At 32.5% G+C, this 26,568-nt stretch overlaps 2 protein-coding genes across 8 annotated transcripts; one reads left to right on the top strand and one right to left on the bottom strand.

Annotated features, from left to right (window-relative positions):
• Window positions 1–673: 673 nt before the first annotated feature.
• On the bottom strand, window positions 674–10,576 carry BIO1 (adenosylmethionine-8-amino-7-oxononanoate transaminase). Of its 3 annotated transcripts, none has more exons than XM_028065878.2 (14): window positions 9,795–10,563; window positions 8,527–8,697; window positions 7,388–7,649; window positions 6,866–6,946; window positions 6,206–6,326; window positions 5,428–5,576; window positions 4,476–4,570; window positions 3,809–3,924; window positions 3,589–3,726; window positions 3,066–3,199; window positions 2,831–2,962; window positions 2,402–2,536; window positions 1,622–1,734; window positions 674–1,078 (listed from the first exon to the last, which is right to left on the bottom strand). In XM_028065878.2, the coding sequence occupies exons 1-14, from the start codon at window positions 10,427–10,429 to the stop codon at window positions 898–900; spliced, it is 2,463 nt and encodes an 820-aa protein (XP_027921679.1). In that variant the 5' UTR covers window positions 10,430–10,563; the 3' UTR covers window positions 674–897. The 3 variants fall into 3 exon arrangements, with proteins under 3 accessions (XP_027921679.1, XP_027921680.1, XP_027921682.1); XM_028065879.2 differs by having other exon boundaries at window positions 6,866–6,940; XM_028065881.2 differs by lacking the exons at window positions 674–1,078; window positions 1,622–1,734; window positions 2,402–2,536 and adding an exon at window positions 2,544–2,747 and having other exon boundaries at window positions 9,795–10,576.
• A 4,162-nt stretch (window positions 10,577–14,738) lies between these two features.
• Window positions 14,739–26,233, top strand: LOC114178303 (FGGY family of carbohydrate kinase). 5 transcript variants are annotated; one of them, XM_028064134.2, is made up of 16 exons: window positions 14,855–15,014; window positions 15,154–15,221; window positions 15,949–16,028; window positions 17,089–17,193; window positions 17,291–17,469; window positions 18,597–18,679; window positions 18,774–18,958; window positions 20,032–20,093; window positions 20,301–20,403; window positions 20,490–20,609; window positions 21,188–21,307; window positions 21,909–22,029; window positions 22,120–22,276; window positions 23,984–24,056; window positions 25,198–25,325; window positions 25,908–26,233. In XM_028064134.2, exons 5-16 carry the CDS (start codon window positions 17,365–17,367, stop codon window positions 26,028–26,030), a joined length of 1,380 nt encoding a protein of 459 aa, XP_027919935.1. In that variant the 5' UTR covers window positions 14,855–15,014; window positions 15,154–15,221; window positions 15,949–16,028; window positions 17,089–17,193; window positions 17,291–17,364; the 3' UTR covers window positions 26,031–26,233. The 5 variants fall into 5 exon arrangements, with proteins under 5 accessions (XP_027919932.1, XP_027919931.1, XP_027919935.1 ...); XM_028064132.2 differs by having other exon boundaries at window positions 17,076–17,193; XM_028064130.2 differs by lacking the exon at window positions 15,154–15,221 and having other exon boundaries at window positions 14,740–15,014; window positions 17,076–17,193.
• The last annotated feature ends 335 nt before the right edge of the window (window positions 26,234–26,568 follow it).

The raw sequence follows: 26,568 nt of genomic DNA, 5'->3' as shown, positions 1-26,568 counted from the left end.
GTAATCTAAAATCAATTTTTAAAAAAATTGTAAAATAAAATCATCTATCCGCCGTAAAAATGAGGATCAATTGAGAGGTAAACTACACATCACACATGATGTTTAGAATATAATATTCAAAAATAATTTTTCATCAATTTATAGATGGTCTAATATTCAAATCAGTTTTGGAAAATAGTCCTGATTACGAAATTTGAAAACTAGCATTATTCTTTTGCTGGTAATAATTATCTAATGATAAAACACCACGACGCGAAAATCTATTTGCGAATGGAAACTATCTTATCATTCGACGCGTCATTGTTATTCTTGCAAACAAAAAGATACCCACTTATATTTCTATAGTCCAAAATAATATCTGAGTATTTATTTATTTTGAAAAAAAAAATCTGAAATTGAGAAACCTTTTTCATTCAGATCTCCTCATGAAAATTAGTCACACCTATAACAAAGTTTAAAAAAGGTTTAAAAAAATATATTGAATATAATATTAAATATTCCACATCTAATTAAAAAAGCAATTTATAATGTTGTTACATTCAGAAAATAAATAACTTTAGCAATGTTTAACTTATACTGGTTCTTTGTTCAGTTAATATAATTTAATTATAACTAAAGAAATATTGTTTTTATTCAAGAATACTGAGAAAATGATAAAAAAAAAAAAAAAAACTGACCTTAACCATTTTATTCATAACATCATAGAGACAAGAGGGGAGTTGAGAAGAAGATGGTATTTTTGTATTGATGAATAAAATACAACTGACAATTGAAAAACCAAGGCAACTGCTGCAACCCTTGCATTTACAACTCATCCCCGTACCCAAACAGGAATAAACTTACCTAAACTTGGTAGCAGGAATCTTAGACTTGTCCGCTTGGCAACTCATATTATTCTCAATTCTTAAATCCGTCAAATTCGTCGAGCTGCCGATGAAGTTTGGCCAGCAATTGATTACAAACTTGTGGAGATGTGCAGGGTCCACACAAGAGATAAATGACGTTACCCAGAGGCCTCATGTATATACCATCTTCCCTAAGCTTCTCAAGTAGTGGTCTTGCATATAACGATCCATACCTGTGTACAACTTTATTTAGAACAAAACCTCGTGAAGAATCAAATACACGTTGTTTCCTTCTCTCTAATTAGATAAGTGCTCAAAATTAATGATTTATCTGTACATTTTACGAATAAAAAGTTACAAGTTTTAGTAACAAAACAATAACTTGAAAATAAGAAACTACAGGTAACAGAAGGATGGATGACCAGTTCCTATAAACACAATGGACTGTAGTTCACAGCCACGTTAAGTCTGGCATATCTTAGTACCAAGACATTTTGTTAAACTATACACGTTAAAATCAAACCCATTTTTTTCGTGAGCTTCCTTTTACCTCTTGTAATATTTTGGGGCAAGTCAATGCCATAACTACCAAAACAACAGTGGTAGTAAAGCAGAATCTACACTTTCAGATGCCACTTGCAACTTCATCCGAAACATACCAACTTTTGTATGACACGTATATGATGCTCATTAAGCTTTTCTAACAAAGGAATTCTAGAACATGACGTGCACAGAAATAATAAAAGGGGGAAAGGATGAAGTTGAAAATATTATACCCGGCACTAGTGCCTTCTGCTTTTAATTCCAAAGCACACAAAGTTCCCAAAGTCACTACTCTTTGAATTACAGGGTGTGATGAAATCCGGCGAACCATTTTATCATCCCATAACTGCAAATGCACAATAAATGTTTGATCAAATGAACATTAAACACTAATCTATAATCAAAATAGCTTTATTAAGGAAGCCGGTAGCATAAAGAATTTAATATGAAAAGATTCCAACGCTAATTAATTTGGCCAAGTCCCATAATTATTGCAAAAACCAAGTCAAATGTCCATTGAAACTAAAATATGAAAACTAATAAAACTTAAAAAAACTGGTGAGCAGACCAAGGCTCTAAGTCCAGCCCTGGCCATTTTTGGAGGACAATTGCAGGGTGATACAAGAAGGACGGATCAGCTGTTTTGTCACATATATTTTTTATTTAAATACTGGATTATTTCAATTTATTTTGTTTATTTATGTTCCTCCTGTCTTGATAAGATTAGCATATCACTCGTTTGTTTGTTTGCTCAATTCTATAATTAACAAAAACATAGACGCACTCACAAATGCAGAAATACATGATAGATAATAATAACAAGTCAAAAACAACATATCCTTGTTTTCTTTAGAACACAAGAAATGCATTAGGAATACGATTTGTGTATTTCGCTCATAGACATATACCCTTGAAAATATTACAACAATACATGGATGACATATCGTTTTTATATTACGTGGAGCAAGAAGCAAATATAATAAGTTCAGGGGGGAAAATCAAAGTAATCATACCTCCCTTAGTAATCTTCCTTCAGAAGTGATATTAGGGTTGGAAGAAGGGTCTTTAAACCATTGGATTGACTTAACAGCAGCAGCGCAGCCCATAGCATGTGCAGAGTAAGAATGTCCATGCAGAAGGGCTTTGAGCTAACCAAAGCAAGAGTATAATTTATTATGTCATCAAAATATTGTCCAGGAACTTTGGTTTGTAAGAACACAATACAAGTAGGACAAAAAATTATGAGCCTACTAATAGGAACTAGGCATTTTATCAGAAAGAGTAAGGGACTTCCCACTTGTGCCTAGCTTATAGAACTTGTCAGTAATATCAATATGATAATCAAGCCATTGCACGGTACTACAACCAAATAAAACAACAATTTCAGACTGCCAGTGTCTACCTAACCCATAAAAGAAAGTCTTCCAAAAAAATGACAATACCTTGGAGTCTCCAATAAATGAATCAAAAACAGCATTTGTTGCCAAGGTGACAGCCAATGGTATAATTCCGCCAGTCAACAGCTTCCCAAAGCAGGCTATATCTGGTACACAATGGATTAGCTCCGCTGCAGTCTGTGGGAAAAAAATATAAACTGCTGATCAGACAAGAGAACTAATGAAGAATATGAAATAAAATTTTGAAAATAAGAGAATAGCCTTCATTGAGAGGAATCACCTCCACTCCTAAACGCCAAAAACCAGTAAAAACCTCATCAAAGATCACTGGAATTTTTCTACTCCGACACTCATTAACAAGCACACGCTGAAAAAGTGGATCAACCATGTGCATTCCACCAGCGCCTTGTATAACTAAATAACAGTTCAGCCCCAAATGAGATGATCAATATTGAGAAAAGGTTAAAATAAGTTAAATTAAAATTTCTAGAGGGCCACTGAAACAATTTTAGAAAGATATAAGAAACTTGAAAAATAAGCTTTTGTGTGAAAGACCAAGAACCACTAAAATGTAGTATTTCATTCACACTTCACACAGACAATTGTCCTACTGTGGGCATAATTTAGATATACAGTTTGATGTATTATCATCTTGAAGTATCTAAAGTGAGAAACTTTTTTCTTCTAAATTTCATGTACCGGACAAATATAAGATCACCATAATTACTTTATTGGGTACAGGAGAAGGTAGTAAAAATAAAATGGAACTATAATCTGCTAAAGAAAAATCTCAAATATCTTGCCTGGTTCCATTATCAAGGCTCCAACATTTTTTGACCCTTTAAATCGAGATAATACTTCTGATATATAAGATGAATAAACTGTAGCAAGCTCGGACTTATCCCTGCCCTTGTGAAATACTTCATCGCGTGAAGAAAAGGCTGTCAAAGCACCAACAAGGAAAACAATTATATTCTAAACAGTGGCCAATAAAAGAATTGAAGTTTTAAATTTTGAACTTACCGATACTTTCACCTTTCAAACTCTCCCAATTATACCCTTCAGGTATGGAAATATTCCATGTATTGTTGTGCATAAACACAGAAGGAGGATCCAGAAAAAGACCTCTTCCAGTGTACCTGTGAAACTGAATTCAAACTTAGAAGGGTGTCATGAGTATTTATCTAGATTAGTAAATTAAAATCAATTCCCAGGCAGTAATATGGAAAATAGGCTACAAAAAACAAAAACGAAAAACATCAAGCTAGTAAACTATCAAAACACACGAACAAAATAGAACATTGCTTCTCACAAGGCTTTTAAACAAAAGTATAGTATGCATGAAGACTATATTTTTCAAAGAAAGAAAAAAAATTACTAATCTGACTTATGCTGAAAAGAAACTCACAAACCAAAACTGTTTTGTCTACTTTTGGTCTATCTTCCAACACCTTTTTGTTATAATGTTTTACATGGAGAGATTATAAAGTCTCGTGTTGGCTAAATCCCAATTCAAATTTTACCAATTGAATGGGAGCACTTTTAGAAAATGTCTATCGCATATTACTTTGATTGCAAAATATTGCTAAATACATTATTCAAAAGATTAAATAAATCAGCAAAATTCTGTTGGGAAGTCCCACATAACATTCAATTTCACAAGTATGCACTAGAGGGCAATGTCTATAACCATGGTTGCTGGAGGAAGCCTGTATAAGAAGATGGTGCCTGTGCTTCCATGGCACCCAGTGTATCACCATGGTAAGATCTCTGAAGTGCAAGGACCTGAAATAATGAGATTCACAAGTATTAAGTTACATGCGAGTTTCAAAGGAAGAAATGCAATTAAATAAAAAGGATTAAATATTTTACATGTTTGAAGAACAAGTAAAAATACACAAACAACTACATGGAAAATAAAGTTCAAATTCTAACAAGTGCCATTACGGGATTGGTTAAGGAATCAAAAGTGAAAAATTATTTATGGAAAGTGTCACTAGGATGACTTTCTATTTGTTTAATTACTTAACCAATGCCTTTAGGATGTTTGTTAGCAGAACCCTGTTACAGAAAACAAATTCTTAGGTTTATAGTTTAGGAATAAATAACCACTCGACTAATTAAAAACGTTGGAAAAGTGGTAAAAAAGAAACTGCCCAATAACTTAATCGAGAACTTGAACAGTTAGCTGTTCCTGAACTACAAATGTTCGTTTTGCATCTTCAATAAAGAAAAAAATAAACAAAATCAATGCATATTAGCCTCCTCCAAAAAGGTAAGACATAAAACAAGATTTTGAAAACACAGATAGGGAATTCGGTAAAATTTTGAAAACAAGACTTTTTACTTAAAGTGCTTATAGAAAAATGCATAATAAAAATTGCTAGATATGTTGCACATCCTAGCTGTATTGTCCAAACTTTTGACACTTCGTGCATACAATACAAAATAAAACATTCCTGACAACATTGTGTTTTTTGCTTTCAAACAGTTGCTTTGCTTTCCCCAAGAAGAAAAAAGGCTTGACTGATATTAATTGCCAATCCCAAACCCCCCTACAGAATTCCATCTTCATAAGTCAAAATTGCACACACAGAGAAAAGAAATATGACAGATTGATTAAAAGGACTGAAGGAGCTAACCATAAGCTCAGTGGGCCTTTCATTTGTGGTATCCTCATGACAATCCACAATAAGCCCGTGATCAACAGAAAATTTACGAAATGCCATCTTGAGAGCTATTTCAATTGCTGTAGATCCATTGTCTGAAAAATATGCTCGTGAAGCCCAGCCTGCACGACAAACGAGTCAGCAACTGTACAAAGAACTGAAAGCTGCTTATCAGTGGATAACAATGAGCATTGTCAAACATCTCTAAATATCAGTGTTATCAAACTGAAACGTATATTTTTTTACTAAAGTATCAAACAGCACTGAGATCAGAATTCAGATATGTTAAATACAATATTACAAATAACCAGTAGGCAATGTTTATTAGTTTTTATCAGAATTTAGGATTAAGTCGTAACTCAATCCAATAAAATCAACTTTTAAATAAAGAATTGCTCAAGCCTTATAAGGCTTACATTGGTCACATCTTGACTCTAGTCAATGTGAGATCCTAACATGACCACTCACACCCAGAACAGAACTGGACATTTCAAGTGTGGATAAATACAAGTGGTCTAATAACAATAACCCTTCATGCCTAGTAGTAGACATCTAGGGCATAAACAAAACAAATATAGGTTTCCCAATAACAAATAGGCTTTTATACTATATTAGAGTTTGGGATTAGGGTTTAATTTAACCACATAAAACCATCTTTTAAAATGAGGCCAACTCTGGCCTTATAAGAACTGCATTAATCATATTTCTTGTCGATGTAGAATTTTGATAGTTTAAAAAAGGACATACTAACCTTTCCCCACGCCTTTAAGCAAGAGCTCAGCACAATTTAAGGCTGGCTCATGAACATTCTCAGGGAACATTACATGCCCATATCTAGCAGCAGTATACCCCATTTCCCTAGCTAGCTCAGCCTGAAATCACCTAAATGGAAAGATGGCATTAAAGCAAAGCTTTAGGTACGATAGTTTGAAGGGGCGTCAAAGTTTAAATATGCCAAACACGATTGTATCAAATAACAATATACTAAATTGTGTAGCAGATCCATGTCATGAAGATTCTTTAACACTAAAAGTTATTCAAGTCTGCTTTTTATTTGGGCTTTGAATTGACTATGCAAAGTCAATAGCCTTGAGGCATTAAAATTCAAAAAGATTGAGATAACACTTTTTCTTAAGCATACATATTCAACAGTAAAAGACAGGAAGAACAATGTCAGAGGCAGAATTGTTTTAGAAGGGTGACCAATAGGGTGCCAAAAAGTACTTTTACATACAAAATTAAAAAAAAAAAAAAAAACTTTTGGGACTGACCATGGCATCCCCAATCGCCCGGCTGGGCTCCGGGAATAATGAGATACGTAAGTAAATTTAGTGCTGTGCCTGGGACATCCATTTGATTATTACTAGTTTGATTAACAGAATTAATAACTTAAAAAAGTTATGAGAATGACCTGCATTATAGCATCAGGTCCTTGAGTCCACCAACTAGCACATGCATCAAATTGTGGTGCTATGACTTCTGTCTTCTGAACCTTACAAAAAAATAATTTGATGTCAAATCTAGGTATCATCAATATGTAAAAAATAAAAAATAAAAATGAACGAAGTAATCCAATAAAATTATTCCAAAGTAAACACTAAGAGGTTGTTTGGATAAGTGTTTCTAAAAACACTTATAAGAGAGGAAAATTTAAAAAAAAAAGAAATAAATAAGTTTTTCTATAAGCTAAATTAAGCTTATGCATCACAAGTTAATTTGTTCTCTCACATGTATAAGCTAATTTTAGTTTATATAAACTCACGTTTCCTTCTTATATTTTTTTTTTCTTACAATTATTCATGAAGAAGTTTATCCAAACAGATCTAGATGCAGTAAGTTAAGCTCAACCTAGTGCATCAACCGACTAAAGTTTGTATTGCAAAGCTTAACAAATTAAAAAACTAATAATAAATAAAGATTTACAGAAACAAACCTTGAAGACAGAAAAGTTCTCACCACAGCGTGAATCAATTACTGTGACCCCTCCATCAGGAATAAGTTGGTGTTGAGTGAAAGGCCACCAGATGATATCCATTGCTTCTCTTGGCATGTCTTGCAGCTTTTTAATTCTCTCAAAATAAGCTGATAGCATTATTTCCTTAAGATTACTAAATATATGATGAGAATTTTCAAACCATTCAATCAAGTCATTTGATAGATCTCTTGGAATGGGTGGTAGCACTAGGACAGGGACCCTGAATGAAGAAGACAACAGTTGTATATGAGCAGATAGGGCAACAATAATACCGCAACACGGCAGAAAAGTCAATAAAAAAAATTAACTGATTAAGTTAAATAGTAAATGTAGCTACCAAGGACTCTAAAAGAATGAAAGTATGCAAATAAAGTTTAGATGGTGGGCTGGCCTTTTTATACCGCTCAATACAGAGCAGAATATTCCAGTTTCAAACCTACATTTGACGATAGGCAGAATGATTCTGTGTTGGAACTTGAAAGCATCAAACCACATTAGTGCAGGTGTTAGTTGTTACTTTTGTAAAGAATATTATTCTGAAATATAATTGAATATTGATTTTACCAAATTATGACCACCAACATTATTCAAGAAACACATGCAGTTCAAGTTAATTCTTCTGAAAATACATTCTAATGTTCTACCGAATGGTAAAGTTGTGTAAATTGTCCAAACAATATTTTAGTGGTGCTCGTCCAATACCTACCACAAATGAACTAAAGCTTAAATATAAATAATGCTGAAACTGTTCAGCATGCTTGAGGCCATTAATGCATTCACCAAAAACCCTAACCATTTTCTTGTTTAACCAACTAAATTACATCCATTTCCTTTCTTGTAGAGACTGATTTGTTTAACTAATTCCCAATACATTGCCTTGTCTTTGCTGAAGACTAGTTTGCCCAAAAGAAATTAGTGCTTAAACTAAAAAATGTTTTTAAAAATCGAGATCGAGTGCTCACTTCTCAGTGCTTAACCTTTTCAGTCTAAATTTTTCAGTTTTACAAAAACAAGCTGGGAAAGAGGAAGAGTAACAAAAATTCTCTGATTTTCGAGTTACAATAGAAAGGGAATGTAACTGCTATAATCAGGCTTACTTGTTTCGCATATAAGACATCAGTGGACCCTCATTGAGAAGACCGTGATCTTCAAAAGCAACAGCAACAACATCATAACCTCGCAGAGTCAAGCTTTCATAAGCTGATATTGTTCCAGAAATACCTCCTAGCCGCCCATCCCCAACAAGAACTGCAGGAATACGGAATGGCCTGACAGGAAATGAAAGAACAAACATATTTAACCAAAAGAAAAATAAGAAAGGCATATATATATATATATATATATATATATATATATATATATATATATATATATAACAAACATATATAACCAAAAGAAAAATAAGAACGGCATAGAATTCATGTGACAAAGCTCCTACAAAGAGTACTAGCAAGGATGAAACAGTGCACGAATTGTTATGTTAAATTAAATGCGACCTTAAGCTGCCATTGTAATTACCAAACCCAATAAAACCTGAGCCACTTAAATACACATTGACTCATATAAATTAGAATACAAAACTTGGATGACGAGACTCTCATTTTCTCTAGTCTCAGAGTCCAAAACTATCCATAGCTTTTTTCATTTCTCTTTGAAATAGTATTTTCACACCATCTTCACAACTAACTAAAAGAATCTCTCTCAACCATCTCAAACTACTATCTTTTTATTTTTGTTTATTATATACTAAATCATCTTAACAGTCCAGTTATTATATACTAAACCACTTTTTATCATTATTTCTAAATTGAATTTTAACAATTTTTCTTAGAAAGCGGACTTTAAATATAACCTAACCTTACAAAAGCAATTTAAAGTCCTCTTTCTAAAATGATAATGGAGCATATCAAAACCTATTTTGGAGAGGTTTGTTATATCTATCCAGTGATCCACAATTGGGACCCTTCTATTCCCACACTAGATGTCTTCTACTATGTGAGGGAGTATGTTGGACCTCACATTGACTAGAAGTATACCCAAACTATACTATATAGATGGTGCAAATCTCACCTTATTAAGCCAATATTATGAAATTGAGTTAGGCTTAAAGTCCACTTTTAAAGGTTTATTAGGCCTCCACCGCACACTTTCTACAAATATTTAGTCTGGACTATCTAAAATTCGATTAACAGTTATCACAGTACACTGAGTGTATAACCATTAAACTTTTCAAAATATTTATTAATTGTGAATTTTATTGATATAAACATATGCAATAATCAACCTGCTAAAACACGTAAATAAAATTTATCCTGAAAACTGAATCCGCACAGGATTTTAGCAAGAACAAGATTAAACCACACACCTATACAAGTCACATTGAAGCGTCCCAGAAGGACCTGGACTGGCAACTCCACCAGCTGTCTCCACCACGCACAGAACATCCGATCTCTCCCTACATGCCCCGCGTTCCACTACCTCCTCGAAACACTTGCCCAGAGTTTCCAACACAACCGAGTCTTTTACAGCTAAACCCTCCCTCTCTGCGGCCAAGTGCGGCGACACGGCCTCTTCCCACGCGTACAGAGTCTTGCAATGCAGCTCCGAGGGGCCACGTCCTTCCTCTCCGGCCGGCGGATTTATCTCCGGTACGGCAGGGGAGACGTTGAGAACACGGTGCGAGGCGGAGAGATGGACGCTAGGGTTGCAGCGGAGGGAGAGTTGGCGGAGCTTGTTGAGGACGAAGCGGGAGTCTGAGTCGGCGGGGAAGCCAGTTTGGAGGGGCTTGAGGTAATGGAATTGGGAGGGAGTGGTGGCGGAGGAGAGGAGGGAGGCGGCAGCGATGCCGGCGGATACTAGGGTTTTGCCGACGCCGGTATTGGAGCCCCAAATGAGGTATATCGGGTGGGATAGAGGGAGGGAGGGAGGACGCGAGGGCGTGGTGGAGAGTTTGCGGCGGTGAAGGCGGCGGTAGAGGAGCACGGAGGGGAAACGGAACATAGCGTATGGATAGTGAAGACTGAATGGTGAGAGAGTCACTGTCAGAGTAGCAAAGTGGGAAGGAGGGAAGAAAGCGAGGGAAATGAAGATGAGTCACTGTTTGAACAGCATCAAAAAGGCAATTAGGAATGGCAATAAAAACTAACTACTCCTAACAGACCGTTAAATTTGGGTTTGTAAGCATTTGTCACGGTCCATTCTTGATTACTTCGAGAGAAAAACTACCTGCTCCGAACTACGACAAACAATATAATAAGACTACAAAATTTTAGGGTTTAAATATTATTTGGTTAGTCTTAATTAGGTTTTAATTTTTTTAAATATGATATAATTTGGTTAGTTATGTCGGTAATGTAGCGTGAAATAGTATTACAAATCTGTCATGTATCAGAATTTTTTTATTATTTTAAGGTTTAATTATAAATCATTCAGTAAATTAATTATAATAATTATTTATGTGGTAAAAGTTCAACTAAATAAGAATTCATAAACATAATATAAATAACATTAATTACGAAATAATTAGTTACGTATTTATTATTACGGCAACTATTATTATCTGACAAATTTTTACTTGAGAGTTTAGAGTATCTTTACCCCTCTTGGACTGAAACACTGTACTTAAAACATCTTGGCTTAAACTTTGAAAAGTGAGAAAAATATAAGAATTTCTTTTTTGTCTTTACGGTGTGCTTTGGTCTTATCAAAACAAAATACAATGAATTTCTTCTTTGTAAATGCATATATTCAAAATATTAAAGGTGAATATATATTCACAATATTAATAATGATATTAAACGTTGAGGTATACCAAATTATAAACTCAAATTGAAAACAGGTGTGTCAATTCTGCTCTTAAGAAATATTGATCAAGCGAAAGGTCTTTGCAATAGTACAAAATTGCAAGTCAACAATTTAGACAAGAATGTAATCTCTGCAACTGTAATTACTGAAAAAAAACACTGGTGACAGAATTTTTATACCAAGAATGGATTTAGTTCCATTTGATTCAGGGTTGCCTTTCAAATTTCAAAGAAGACAGTTTCCGATATCCTTATGCTTTGGGATGACGATTAATAAAAGTCAAGGACAAACGCTTTCTAGAGTCAGCCTTTATCTTCCACTGCTTGTATTCACACATGGCCAACTATATGTTGCTATTTATAGAGTAAAAACCAAAAAGAGGATTGAAAATACTTATACTGGATGAAGATGGAAATGTCACGAACAACGTTGTGTACAAAAAAAATTTTGAAAGTCTTTGACAAAGAACAAATTATAGGTATGTTATTTATTATTTGTGATTTCGATTTGAACTTATTCTTTTGTATAAATATAGATCAACTTATTTATGTTCTGTTCTGCACTGCAGGAAAATCATTGCCTAAAATCCAAGACTTACAAGGAACACGATGATACAACAAAAGTTGAATTAAAAAGCAATAAATGTTGTGTACAAAAGGAAATTTTGAAGCTGTTTAACAAAAAAGACATTATAGATATGTAATTTATTATTTTTTATTCTTATTTTAACGGATTCGTTTGTATAAACATAGATTAATTTATTTTTATCTTTGTTTCTTCTTCAATTCTTAACGTTGAAAACAAGTTGAACAAAAAAGTGTACGAGTCATCTTTTTGTTGTTGGTTGTTGCAGATAAAAGAATAGACAACAAACATAAAATGAAATATAATATGAACTTTACGTCTTTCATTACGTTCTTAATTGATTTAGTTTATTTATACACTTTACAATTTTTTAAAGACATGATATTTTCATCATATAGATAATTGAATATCCCAAAACCCATTACCATTACCAAAAATATTACATCTAAAAAAAATCTTGTGCATTGTATGGGTAGAAAAACTAGTATATTCACAATATTAAAGGTATTACAAGGTTTCATATATTAATTATAGAGCTATTTTTTTCTTAACATACTTAAGTAATTGTAACAAGTTTTTCCTTCATTGTTAAGGTGCATAATTACCCTATCAAAATTGTGCAAATCTAGGTGCATATTCTTTAGAAAAACATTGTTTCTTTACAACACATTAATCCTTTAAAGTTTCTAAATTGTTATGGTATTAAACCATGAGAATTTCGATATAAGACGTCAAATATGAAGAGCAATTAAAAGTACTTGAACACTTGAGAGATCAATGGCATCTTTTTTATTTCGGAAATGTACTTCAACTAAGAAAAGTTTACTTAATCAATGTTTCCCTCCTTTAATTTGAATGTTTTAAAAGTGGTGTTATATAATTGTTTATTTACATTTGTGTGATTATGGATTGAAAGTGTAAATGTATTACATTGTTTATATGTTTGTTTGGAGAACTATTACTCGAAAGATAATTTAATTTAGTGACAATAATGTGTGTATTTTTAGAATAAGATATATAAATTGTTAATTTAAATTATGTAGATAAAATTATTAATTGGTAAAGAGTGAACATAAGTTATTATCGTTTATTGCGAAAAATCGTATTTATGGGTATCTATGAATAAAATTCACAATAGATAAAAAATCGATATTATAAATGAATATCTATAAGTAACGGGTATGAGTATCTTTTATACCTGCATGATAACTGGGCATATAGATATCATAGTATCCGTACTCGCGGATACATGTACTCATTATACTATAATTTAAATTAAAAAAATATGATTAAAATATTAATAAATTGATTTTGAATGAGTTATTTTTTATCGATTTGTTTTTAAAAAAAATCTTCATTTTTTTGTAAATTATCATTTAACACTATTTAAATTGATTATTTTGACTTTGTATAAAATTTATGAATGTTGTGTATTGTATTTTATTTCATTTCTTTGTAAATTGTCATTCTACACTATTTAAATGAATTATTTGAAATTTATTTGAAATTTATAAATATTATGTATTGTATTTTATTTAAATTTATGGATAAAATATAATGTTAAATATTTTATTTTATTTTTTGTAAATACTCACGGATGCCGATAAATATTCAAACAATATGCGAATAGCCACATAATTGATACACACTACAGATTTATGTCGACAAATATAAGACAAATATTTATGTGGTGAATAAAATATAAGAAACTACTACTGATACCTTACTTACCCGTTAACACCCTAATCTGATATATCACCATGCAAAATATGAAATAAAATAATCTATGATAATATATTAGTTTTTACATAAACACTTTACTATTACGTTTCTCAAAGACATGACAAACTATACCAAATATCTCAACTCTATTTTATGCAAATAGTCAACAAACATACACAAATATATACATTAAAATTAAATAAATGAAAAAATTCTCTCCCTTACTGTTTTTTAAATTGTTTTTACTTTTTTCATCTTTCTTCTCCTTTCTATTTTTAGATTGAAATATTCTTTAGATTTATAATATATAGTTTTAGGTTTAATTAAATTTAAAATTTCTTATAAATTTAAGTATTTTTTATTGAGTTTTTTTTTTTTACTTTTTAAAAGTTTTGATATCTTTTAAAATATTTTAATATTTCCAAAATTAAAATATAAATATAAATATTTTAGATTTTAATATCTAAAATACAATAAAAGTATTAAATATTTTAGACTTAAATGTCAATTTTAGAAATATAAGTATATTTTTCTAAACATTTAATAATTATATTCTAACTATATTTTAAATAATTGTATTATATTTAACAATTGAATAAAATAATTATATTCAATTTATAATTAAATCTAAAAAATTTATAATTGAATTTTAAAAATAATTAATAAAAATATTAATTTCAATAAAAAATACTAGTATAATACATATTAAAAATTAAATTTAATCTTAATTTAAAAATCATATAAAATTATTCAATTTTAACGCTCAAATTAAATTGAATAAAATTAACAAATATAGAAAATTATTGAACAAAAATAGAAAATATAGAAACAAATTGAAAAAAAAGAAATAATAAACTCATAAAGTGACATGTGAAGTTAACTTGATACAAGAGTAATATTTTTTAAAAATTATAAAGAAAAAGAAAAACTAAGAACCCATAAGACGTGCTTCACAAACATTAGCTAGATAAACTTTAAACTTAGTTGTAAAAAAATTACTAAATTGATCACAATTAATGAAAAGTAAAACTTAATTAAACACAAACAAATATGGGACGATAAAACCCGACAAAAAAGTATTTAAATCTGATAAATAAATCAAATTGGTTTTTAAGTTAAAAAATTTTAATAAAAAATTGACAAAGGTTATTTTAGACTTTTTTGGTCCAGGTACGTGTTTTTTACTCCTGTCCAATCTGCGACCATACCATGGAGGAGATTACTCGTAATCAGAATCAGTGATGATCCATGAATGCTGACAACTGATATTCGAAATATCTGACAGGGAAAGAAGGCAAATCAGAACAAAGATAAACATAGACAAAGATAAAGCTATCTATGATGTCCGACACAGGAGGGGTTTTCTCCGATACACAATATCAACCCTTAGAAATGGCCGTTTCTTCCACTCCCGACAAGCCTTCTCGTACGGTATTCCTCGGCGTCGACGTCGGCACCGGCAGCGCTCGTGCAGGTTCGCTTCCACCACACTCATCGCAAATTTTATCTTGGGAATTTCTGTTGAAATAAATTGTGAATTTTAACATTTTTACGCATTGGTTGGATGTTTGACGATGTTCTTCTTTTCAACGTGCACTATTCTATGTGTTCAGTTGCTAAACAGTGACGGGTCGCTACTGAGGATGAAACTAGCATTAGGAGCAATGAGCACTTGAACCCTGTACTCTTATTGTCCTTTTCTTTAACGCGTTCACTTGGTTGAAATTTTGTCAAAGAAAAAATGAAATTAGCTTTTTCATAACTTAAAATTAGTTTATGTATGTAAGCTCTTTTATAACTTCTCGAAATTTTAATTTTTAGTTTGTACGTAATTTAATTTTAGGTTATAGAGAAACTCATTTAATTTTGTTCTTTCTGTTTTTCTCTCTTAAAAAGTATTTATGAAAAAGCTTGTCTAGTTCTCTAGAAGTGGGCTAGTTCTGTTACTTCAAATGGTCATTCAGTCCAGAACTTTTGATCTTAAATAACATAATCCTCATTTTATTTGTGTACAGCTCTATCGAGGTTGGAACCCAGGATTCCATGCAAATTAACCATTTTCAATTTTGAATTATTCCTTTTTGGAAGTTATTCATGTAGATGACCTCACCGATTTGGCAGGGCTTTTGCTGTTGTTGTTGTTGTTGTTGTATTTTTTGAAAGTTATGTCACTTCTGCCTTTTCATTTTCCTGTTGTTTGCATCTTTTCATACGATTAGCTACCAATTTACATGTTCTCCTTCATCATTTTGAATAAAAGTGGTAGCTTTTGTTAAGTCCGCCATGCTTATGTAGTTTTGTGCTGCAAGCAGTATGCGTATGGTAATAAAATATTAAGTCATTTGATATGATGACAAGATAGTATAAATGACCCGGCCCTTTTACTGGTGATGGTATTGCTATTACAGGTCTTTTTGACAAGAAAGGAAAGCTTCTTGGTTTGTCAAGCAGCCCGATTCAGATATGGAAAGATGGTGCCTGTGTTGAGGTAATTTTTTTTCGGAAAATAGACTCAATTGATCCAAATGATTACCTGAAGGTTGAAGCCAGTGTAATAGTAGTTTTTAAAAGGACTAGTGACAAAACAAGTCACAGAAGATGGTACCACTATGTTGCCATGTTGAGAAGAGATAGAAAAGGATACAACGAATACCTTGTTTTGGGTACACACATGGGTATTCTTATATATAATGAAAAAGATACACAACAAAATCAATATCTAATAATGAGAAATATTAGGTAAGATATTTCCCTATTAAATCATATCATATCTTCCTATTTCATGTAATCAGATCATATCTCTAACATAATCAAATCATATTTAACACTCCCGCTTTGGTTGGAGTATATTTATATCATATGAGGCAAACTTATTACAAATGTCATCAACATAAGACCCCTTGAGAGACTTAGTAAATGTATTAGCCAGGTGGTAGCTGAAGCTGACAAAGTAAATAATGATAAACCTGGTAGGTATTTTCCGGAACTGACCTTCTATCTGTCAAGGTGACAATCAATGTTCAATAAATTTCATTGTTTCAAATCATATATTTAACAGTAATCAATTACATCCTTTGAAAGAAATAGCATGGCATATTTGCTTCATAAATATAGGGCAGGAATTCTCTTCCCTACCTTGCTTAGTTGGTTGTGAAAATCTAAGGGAAAGTGCTCAGGATTTATTTACTCTTACTTATTGGCCATTTACAAGGATGTGTATTAACAGTCCCAAATTTGTGTGTCTGGTGTTCGGTGCTCTTGAGGCTATATTTTATACTAAAGTTTCTGGATCACTTGAGTTTACGCGGGAACCTTGTCTCTCTAAGTTATAATCAATCGTCTTCATCTTTCACTTCATTTCTCTTGGAGGAGCTGCTTATATGTTATGTTGATTTTGGAAATGGGGAAGGGATGAGATGATTTATAAGTTTACACCTAGTTCCTGTTGAGTTGGATATGAATAGGTGGTTTCCATTTTCAATGATTTAATGTATATATATTTTATAATGTAGATTCATCTTTTTGTTCTAAACAGCAATCCTCTACAGATATATGGCTTGCAGTTTGTGCAGCTGTAAAAGCAGCTTGCTCTAAAGCTAAAGTTGCACCAACAGAAGTACAGGGTCTGGGATTTGCAGCTACTTGTTCTCTTGGTATGATATAGTTTCGAAATTGTTGCTCCCTCTCCCTTTTACAGCACAGATTATTTTGTTTAATTTTGGATGTAACACTGTTCATGTATTACAACAGTTGCAGTGGATTCTGATAGCTCACCTGTTTCGGTTTCTTTGAGTGGTGATTCAAGAAGAAATGTTATTGTATGGATGGATCATAGAGCCGTAGAACAAGCCGAAAGGATCAATTCCTCTAAATCACCTGTATTGGAGTATTGTGGTGGAGCTGTTTCACCAGAAATGGAACCTCCAAAGGTACTATCTGAACCAGTTCCATAATCTCAGTATTGGTCATTGTACACAATATACTGTAGTAAGTTTTATTGTAAGCATTCTTTGGCTTACATGGTGTCTTGCTGTAAAAAGAAATTAACTGCAGACTATGGGAATGAATGCATATCTGTTGATGGCAATGATTTCTGAAAATGTTAAATGGCACATCTGAAACTGGGATAGGTTCTTTGTATTCCATACTGGATTAAGTTTAGGAACATCATAATTAATTTGAGTGGGTCACCTGCCAGACAAAATTTATAAGATTATCTTTAACGGTTTTTTTTTGCTCTTCAAACTTTTTGTTTTGTTAGTTCCCTTACATAAACTTGTATAATTGAGTTCTTGTTTTAACTTTTGGACTTTAATGTTTAAATAAGCTTGTCTGGAAAAAGTTGTATTGCATATAATTTATCTTTTGAAAGTTGAAACGACTAAACTGTTTAGTTGTGCAAAATCCAGCTTGTTCATATAATATATTATTTCTTTTATAATTTAAATTCGTTATTGATTCAATTATGGCTTTATTAAATCTTTGTTGTATTTTCTCACATCATAAGTTGTTAATTGGAACATAGTTACGTGACGTAGGACACCAAAAATATTATGAAAGGTCTATAGTATTTTTCTCGTGATGCTATCTTTTCATCAACATGAGTTCACTTGAATGCCTTAGATTTCCTAGATTCGTAAGATATGATCCTTCCTACCTCTTTCTAAACTTCATTGCTAAGTGTACGTGGATCATAAGTCTACCATTTGCTCCAAGACATTTATATTTAGAGAAAGTAGAGAGTGGACCTTCCTTTTCTTGTGGGGCTCCACTGGTCCGTTTAGGACTTTTCATCCAGAGACATGTCCATTTAAATAACACTTTCTCATTAAGAGTTGAAGGTGTTCCACCTATCACGATTCCATTCAATTAAAGACTACACCATTCAACTACACTCACCATGTGATGTCTAATATTCATTGATCTCATTATGGATATTGCAAGACACATAAAAAACCACTCAACCAATGTTTAAATATATTAATGGATGGCCAACAGTTAGAAATATAATTTTCTAATAAATTTTATTTATTACTAATATAATCTAACTTTTCAGCTTCTGTGGGTTAAAGAAAATTTGCAAGAATCTTGGTCAATGGTTTTCAGGTGGATGGACTTGAGTGATTGGTTGTCATACAGGTAATCTGTGTGGTTGAATCTTCTCTATGTCGAAGATCAGTTTTTATTTGAGTCTAGTGGTTCTTCACTTGGATTAATTTTTAGAATTTTTTAGGGCTACCGGGGATGATACTCGCAGTCTATGCACCACTGTTTGTAAATGGACTTATCTGGGTCATGCACACATGCATCATGTCAATGATAACCACTCTCGAGATATGGAAGCTTGTGGATGGGATGATCACTTTTGGGAGGAAATTGGTTTGGGTGATCTTATTGAAGGACATCATGCTAAGATAGGTATTCATTTTATTAACATTGGCCTTCTCAAGAATCAAATCTCAAGATTAAGTTGCTTGACCAAAGTGCGTAAAATGATTTTATATCACATGTCTACGCTGCATGTTCTTTTTGGTCTTGAAGACCCACACCCACCCACACACAGAGGACTTGATAATGTGTAAATAGAGACAACTCACTATCTCAAAAAGTTTAGCCTATTTGGTGAAAGCATATGAAAATTTAGAGGAAGGAAGGAGTTCACTTACTATAGGTGTAAGTTTTGGACATTTTGCTCAATTTTATCTAACATGAGTTTAATAAATATAGATTAAATTATTTAATTTATCTTAATGATCATCCATGCCAGTTTATAGATAAAATTAATTGGTATATAATTTCAAAGTCAATGTTTACTTATACTTTAAAAAGTACACAATACATTGGAATAAAATTTATTTATGAATTAACTAATTTTTAATTTGTATAAAATTTTAAAGTCTTTTGATGTACTTAATAAGAATTTTTAATTTAATAGATGGATTGATAAATTCAATATTCAGAAAATATTATAAACAGAGTGAGTTAAATGAAACTTTTTTTCTTGAGTAAATGGATTCTCATCCTCTGGAGTAAGTGCAACATAATTTTGTTTTCCCTATCTGTAAATGATTTTTTCTGTCTAAAGTTTAAATATAAAGTTTTCGTACAATTACTAACCTTAGACCAGGATTATATTTATATCAACTATTTGGTACATGTCTAGCAATTTTTAAATTTTGAGGAAATAATCTTGTCATTTTGTGCAACTGCAAGCTGTGTCAGTGTCCACCATAGCTTATATTGAACTCAATTCTTTTCTCCCTTTGGTAGTTCAATATGAAGAAACAATGTTGGATCAACGGGAATATTTATGATTAAATTTGAATGTTGTTGATTGCTCATTTATGAAAGAGTTCTCATGTTCATGCTTGATCAGTTGATATCTGATGAAAACTGGTGTCAGTACGTTTATGATTGATCATCTATGTTTGTCCATTCATTGCTGCTTCTGTCTTCTCACTGCCTAACTTGATAGTGAATCTTAATGACAGGACGAAGTGTTGCTTTCCCTGGCCATCCTCTGGGTTCTGGTCTTACTCCAACTGCAGCAAAGGCAATAACTTATGTATTTAATTTTTTGTATTTTTTTGAAATTTGAACTGGTGCTTCCTTGAGGTTCACTGACAAAGCTAACATACAGTGCTTAGTTGGAAAAGTGAACACAATCTTCCTCCATCTACAGGGATTGGTTCAGGTTGATGTAACAAGCTTCTTTGGCTTGGCTGTTTTTTTAATACTTTTAATGGATTGTAAATTTCAGGAATTGGGTCTGGAACCGGGAATTCCTGTTGGGACATCACTCATAGATGCTCATGCCGGTGGCGTGGGGGTAATTGAAAGTGTGCCACCATCAGAAGCTGAAGGTTGTCATCCCATACTTTACTTTTGTGATTTAAGTTTTGGGTAGAGCAGCTGTGTTTCTTAACTAAAAGAATTTTTGTATCCTTAGAACATGACAAGGAAGCTATTTGCAATCGTATGGTGTTAGTTTGTGGAACTTCTACATGCCATATGGCAGTATCCCAGAAGAAATTGTTCATTCCAGGGGTTTGGGGTCCATTTTGGTCAGGTAGTCTATACAATTTCTCTAATTATGAATTAAATCTCAATTGTGGATGACATTGTATCTTTTTCTTTTGGATTGGACACATTTGAAACAATCATGGTTTGTTGATTATCTATTGGGGTGTCTACAGTGGCAATTCATGGAGTTTAAACATTTTTAATTCTAATATGGTTGAGAATTTCCTTTTTTTTTTTAATAATAAAATTGTAAATTTCTTGGTTATGGTTGAAAGTTCATTGTTAAAATTTACTCTGGTCGTAACATGGATATGAAATTTATTCATTTGGGTTTAATGCTTGTCTCATTCTATTATCGCTATTATACTTTTTGTGGCTGTATTCATGTTAAAACTACTTATTTGTCTTTGTAAAGATATCGATTGGATACTTGTGACTAGTTCCTTTTTGTGGAACATTGATATTGGTCTAAAAAGTAAGCATTAAGTTAGTCTACATTTGACAGGATCACCTGAAGGATATCCAGTTTAATTTTATCCTTATTCTTTTTTATTTAAGTACTCACCATTGCTTCTGTTGCCACTTCTATGTTGTGGTGCTTTTTTTCTTTTTCCGAAATTTCAGCAATGGTACCAGAATATTGGCTAACTGAAGGTGGGCAGAGTGCTACTGGTGCATTATTGGATCATATAATCGAAAGTCATGCTGCTTCTACACGCCTTGCAAATCGAGCTGCTTCCCAAGGTAAGTTTTTTTTTTTTTTTTTTCTTAATTTGGTTGTAACATACTAAATATTTATAGGTTTAATTATTTTTTTGGTCATTGTTTTTGTTGAATATAGAGAAAATAGGGTTTGAGATTAATCTCCTTTATATATAAACCACACATATCTATTTATAATAGAGAGATACAACTAAAAAGAGTAATTAAAAATAAATAGAGTAAATATTGTTTGATATTGTGATTAACAATATCTAACAATATTTTAACAATATCAAACAATATCTAAACAATATCAAACAATATCTAACACTCTCCCTCAAGCTGGAACATACAAATCGTATGTACCAAGCTTGTTACAAATATAATCAATTCTAGGCTCTCGTAAAGACTTACTAAAAATATCTGCTAATGTAATATTGTATGTACAGTACTAATGGAAATGACCAAATTGAATCACTTGTAAAAAAGTTAGAGTCAAATTAAAACGAAAAAGAATTAGAGAATCGACTTGACACTTTTTGACAAAAAAAAAAACCAAAAGAATAATTAAACCATATTTATATTAACAAGTTTGACTTTGAGAGATGTCTCAAGACTAACTTTTTATGCATTAATATTCCAGATATTTCAGTGTTTGAGCTTCTGAACAAGATGTTGGAAACAATGATAGTTGAGCAGAACCTATCCTTTGTTGCTTCCTTGACTGAAGATGTACACGTGCTTCCTGACTTCCATGGGAATAGGTATTTGGTGACAAACAACGGCTTTCCCACCTGTCATGCCATAGTGGCTTCTAAAATGGTAGGTTGATATGCATATATATTATGTCCCAGGTCTCCCATTGCAGATCCAAAAGCAAAAGGTGTCATCTATGGTTTGACACTTGACACAAGTGAGAAACAGTTGGCTCTCCTTTACCTGGCAGCTGTGCAGGGCATTGCATATGGCACACGTCACATTGTAGAGCATTGCAATGCTAATGGTCACAAAGTAAGGATTACAGTGCTATGACTTTTTTGAGGTTATCGCTTGTTTTTGGGGTTGGTCTGTTTATAACGTCCATTTCATGTTTATACTGTTAGAATCAGATTGCAAGGTATGCGACTTGAGTCTCATTTTAAGCATAAAATTCTAGTGTGGGGTTTATAAGGCCTTGCATTCAACTACAATAACTAGTTTTTGTAGTACGATTCTCTGATGATTCTTATCACATTCTCACATCCACGAAGATACACCTTGCTATAATGTTGTTTTGCTTGCATCACGCGTCCTTTAAGGTGAGCATGTGCATATTAGAGCCCAAAGAAAGAAAGAAAACTGATGATGAAGTTAACAAGCAAGAGATGACTATATTTTTGTTTCCTCTGTATTTTTGAAATCTGATGGTTATTCTTTTCTGTAATTCTTAAGTGTAAAGCAAATGGTAGGTCTTGAACACTGTCAGTAGGTGCATACTAGTGCACTCAAATCCAACACCCAGTGTTCCATAACTATCAATTATATGGAGGCGGTGTGTTGGGGGTTAGACTTCAAAAGAGAACTGAAAAAAAGTATAGTGTAATTTACAACAGTGGGTATAAGTACAGCATATATTGACATGGAAAAAATTCTAACCTGAATATTTTAGGCTACAAATCTTTACGAAGTAACCGTAAGAGAAAAATTAGAAGAAATCCCAATTAAAATTACATGTTGAATAAGGAAATATTCTATGCATAATTATACACTACAACATTTAGCCTTTTTTTGAAGGAGAGGTCATATTTAGGTAATCAGGTCATATATGTCTGTTGTGAAACTTGGGAAAGGAATTTACCACACCCATTTCTGTGGTTGAGTTGAAAATATTCAACCGCATCATGATTTTACCACAAGTATGTTGCTCACTGTTCTCATCGACAAGTTTAGAGACAAATAAAATCATATTCTACTTTACTGGGGGCTTAAGGTTTAATAGTACCGATACCGATACCTTCAGTTTAAAAAAAATACTTTATTGAAATTCTTAAGCTTTTAAGCATGAGCAAGAGAATTGATTCTAATTTACAGTTATAAAACCTATTCTGCTATGTGAGAGAAATCCTCAGATCTACAATTTTTTGTCGCTTAGTGCTCAGATTATAGTGGAGGCAAGGAAGTTAATCTTTGGTGCTCAATTTTGTGTATCCCATTTTATGGGAACCCGAAAATTATTATAAAAGCCAAAATATATTTGTTATATTTTATATGTACCTCAAAGCATAATGGGATTACAGAAGAAGAAAAAGAACAGAAATGTAGAATAGCTACTGTTAACACTTTCCTAGGGACAAACTCCCTAACAAAACACATCTCTATCATTCACACTCTCTCCTCTAGCCAACCTCTCCTAAAATTATCATTCTCATTTCACTATGCCTGGTGGATGCTACTCAGGACTTCCACTAGGCTTTCCACCTTAACCACTAACTGTCTACAACCTTGTGTATAACTTCCAAACCTTTGGTCTGTGAGACAATTGATCAACTGTCCGACGTTTAAGGATCATATGTATGATTTGGTTATTAAGATCATTTTAGTAGTATTCTTACAAGTAGCTACAAATTATTTGTATAATTGTTGTATATCCTTGTTATGTTCCCAAGTCATTACTCCTGTCTATTGGTGCAGAGTTGATGAGTATTATTATTACCATAATTGTTCTGCCATTGCCTGCAGATCAACACACTACTTGCGTGTGGTGGCCTTTCAAAGAATTCTGTCTTCATGCAAGAACATGCTGATATTATTGGTATGTGATGAGGAGCATATTTGCACAAGCTCAGATACTTTTATTCTTGTGTTACATACTATGGATCTTATTCTATACGAGGTGTACTTCAATTTAAATTGTTAACTAAGTTTTGGTAGTTTAAGGTTTGGTTGATGACCAACCCAGAAAAAAAAGAGCATACTTTGCTCTTCTATGTATTCTACAAACCAATAGACAGTTCAGTGTTTGGTTTGTTTTCAAATATGTGGTGGTGTTGGTGTTTCTAGTGAATAGAAACTAAAAGCTAAAGTAACAATTGTAATAGCTGTGATATTTCAAATTTTATCTTATTCACTGATTACTAGTTTAGGACCTATACAATTCATGGGGTCCAAACCATCAGCTGTGTCATGGGCCCTTAGTTTGGAAAGTTGTACTAGGAGGAAGGAATAGAGGTAGAGTGTAAGAAATTACTAAGATGGCAGGGAGAGAAAGAAAAAAAAGGAAAGTTAGTTTGAAGGGAGGCTGATAATAAATAGGTGTACGTGGGTGAGAAGGAGTATCTTCTTTTGGGGAATTATGACATTTGTAAATAATGTAAGCTTAGCTTTGCAGTGGCAGAGTTTCTTCCTTCCGCAATTTCCCCCTCCTCGTAAATATACTTCATTGTTTTGTTTACTATTCTATTACTTACTTCTTAGTTATTATCTGGGGTTGGTCTGATTTTGTAACATAACTATAGTAAAATAATAAAAAGAAATGCAATAAATTCAACCATAGGAAAACATGATAATGAATCAATACCTTCAATCTTGTGTGATATATGTAACATCTAAGTGTTTGAACATGATTTTATGTCCAATACATGTCTACGTAGTGGGTTTAAGTTGGACTGAACTGAACCTTAATTTTTTTAAACCAAATCCTGCGGTTAGGATGAATTTGAACCAATCTATACTTTGGTTGGTCTACCCAATTCAGAATTTTGAAGCCGATGCCAATATCACAAACTGTCAGTGACAGTAGTTTGGGGATTGTACGCTCCTATAAATGATAAGGAATGACATAGATGATGATAGTTAAAACTTTATTTGATGTTAAGTTTTCTTAGTAATAATGAATCCTTTTTATAGACATCGGTATGTTAGTTTTTAGTGAATCTTGTTTGTAATTTTCCCAGGTTGCCCCATAATTCTTCCGAGGGAAAGTGAATCTGTGCTCTTAGGTGCGGCTATTCTGGGTGCTGTCGCTACAAGGAAATGTCTTAACCTTAAGGAGGCCATGAAAGCCATGAATGCACCAGGCGAGGTGTGGGTTTTTCAGTTTTGAAATACTGAAAAATAGAAAAATTACATTTTTTTTTTTTAATTTCAGATTATAAATCAAGGTCAATTGCATTAAATTACAAGTAGTGCTAGTACTTTTCATATAGTTCTGAATGGTGTCATCAACATTTGCCGATTTGATACTAAAGTTGGAAGTGTTAGGAACTGAAATTTGTTGTTAAATTAGAAAAAATAACGTAGTATTAGTTCAAATTTAATAGTTTACCGCAGGCTCTGTACATATAATAGAAAAAATAACGTAGTATTAGTTCAAATTTAATATATTATCTCCATGGTATAAAAAAATGTTAATAGTTTACCGCAGGCTCTGTACATACAATAGATTAGTTCGTTGTGAAACTGTTACGGAATTTAATATTTATTACACAGTTTGGGTGTTATGCTTCCTAGTTTCTTGTTAGAAAAAAAAAAGAAGAAAAAGGATACCTATGACCAGATTTTCTACTCTCATTCCTTGCTGTCTATAGGTGTTTTTGTAAACGAAATAAAACCGATGCTCTTAGTTTTTTCTTGAAAGGCTAACAGTTTTCATGAATTTTTGCAGGTCATTCATCCATCTAAGGATCCGAAGGTCAAAAAGTACCATGATGCCAAATACAAGATCTTCCGTGGCCTTTATGAACAGCAGCTCTCTTATCGTTCCATGATTGCCCAAGCCTTATCATAGCATTGCAGAATATTTTATTCAAACCGCCAATTGAGATGCTCCTTGTGAAGTTTTTTTATTCATGCCTCAAGAATGAATGTTTTAGGATATAGAAAGAAATTATGGCCACAATATTACCAGTTAGACGATTATTTTCATGGTTGTATTTTTGTGGTAGGTTAAACATTGAAAAATTCTGAAATACAACGAGAAATAATCCCCGATATCGACGTTAAAATTCTAACAGAAATTTTCTGACACTGATAGCTGGTAGGTTACTGTACAAATATAGTCAGTTTGATACTTTACTAACATTATAGTTCTGTGTAATGTACCATATGACTTAAGATTTTTTAGAATTCTTGGAACCCTCATCATGGTTTCACAACTCAGACATGATTTTACATTTGAATACTACAAATCATATCGAGATGAATTAAGTTTTACACTATTCGACCCGCCCTATTTGCTCCTTGCGTTGTGCCACATTCGTTTAATGACAATGTTTTGACAAGCCCTAATTTTCAATGTGCAACAGATGCACAGTGGAAACGTAGGG

This window comes from Vigna unguiculata, chromosome 3 (assembly GCF_037176805.1).
Source record: "Vigna unguiculata cultivar grain cowpea cultivar isolate G323 ecotype 2 chromosome 3, ASM3717680v1, whole genome shotgun sequence".
Taxonomy (NCBI): Eukaryota; Viridiplantae; Streptophyta; class Magnoliopsida; order Fabales; family Fabaceae; genus Vigna; species Vigna unguiculata.
This window is presented reverse-complemented; position numbering and strand designations above follow the sequence as displayed.

What these genes read in the sequence shown, in the direction of transcription:
- BIO1 (XM_028065878.2), bottom strand. Translation starts at nt 10,429, where the DNA reads ATGTTCCGTTTCCCCTCCGTGCTCCTCTACCGCCGCCTTCACCGCCGC. An exon ending in CTTCAATGTGACTTGTATAG is followed by an intron (nt 8,698 to 9,794) that starts GTGTGTGGTTTA and finishes ATTTCCTGTCAG; the next exon opens with GCCATTCCGTATTCCTGCAG. An exon ending in ATGTCTTATATGCGAAACAA is followed by an intron (nt 7,650 to 8,526) that starts GTAAGCCTGATT and finishes TTCTTCATTCAG; the next exon opens with GGTCCCTGTCCTAGTGCTAC.
- LOC114178303 (XM_028064130.2), top strand. Translation starts at nt 14,879, where the DNA reads ATGATGTCCGACACAGGAGGGGTTTTCTCCGATACACAATATCAACCC. An exon ending in CAGAAATGGAACCTCCAAAG is followed by an intron (nt 17,470 to 18,596) that starts GTACTATCTGAA and finishes CTAACTTTTCAG; the next exon opens with CTTCTGTGGGTTAAAGAAAA. An exon ending in CCATGAATGCACCAGGCGAG is followed by an intron (nt 25,326 to 25,907) that starts GTGTGGGTTTTT and finishes GAATTTTTGCAG; the next exon opens with GTCATTCATCCATCTAAGGA.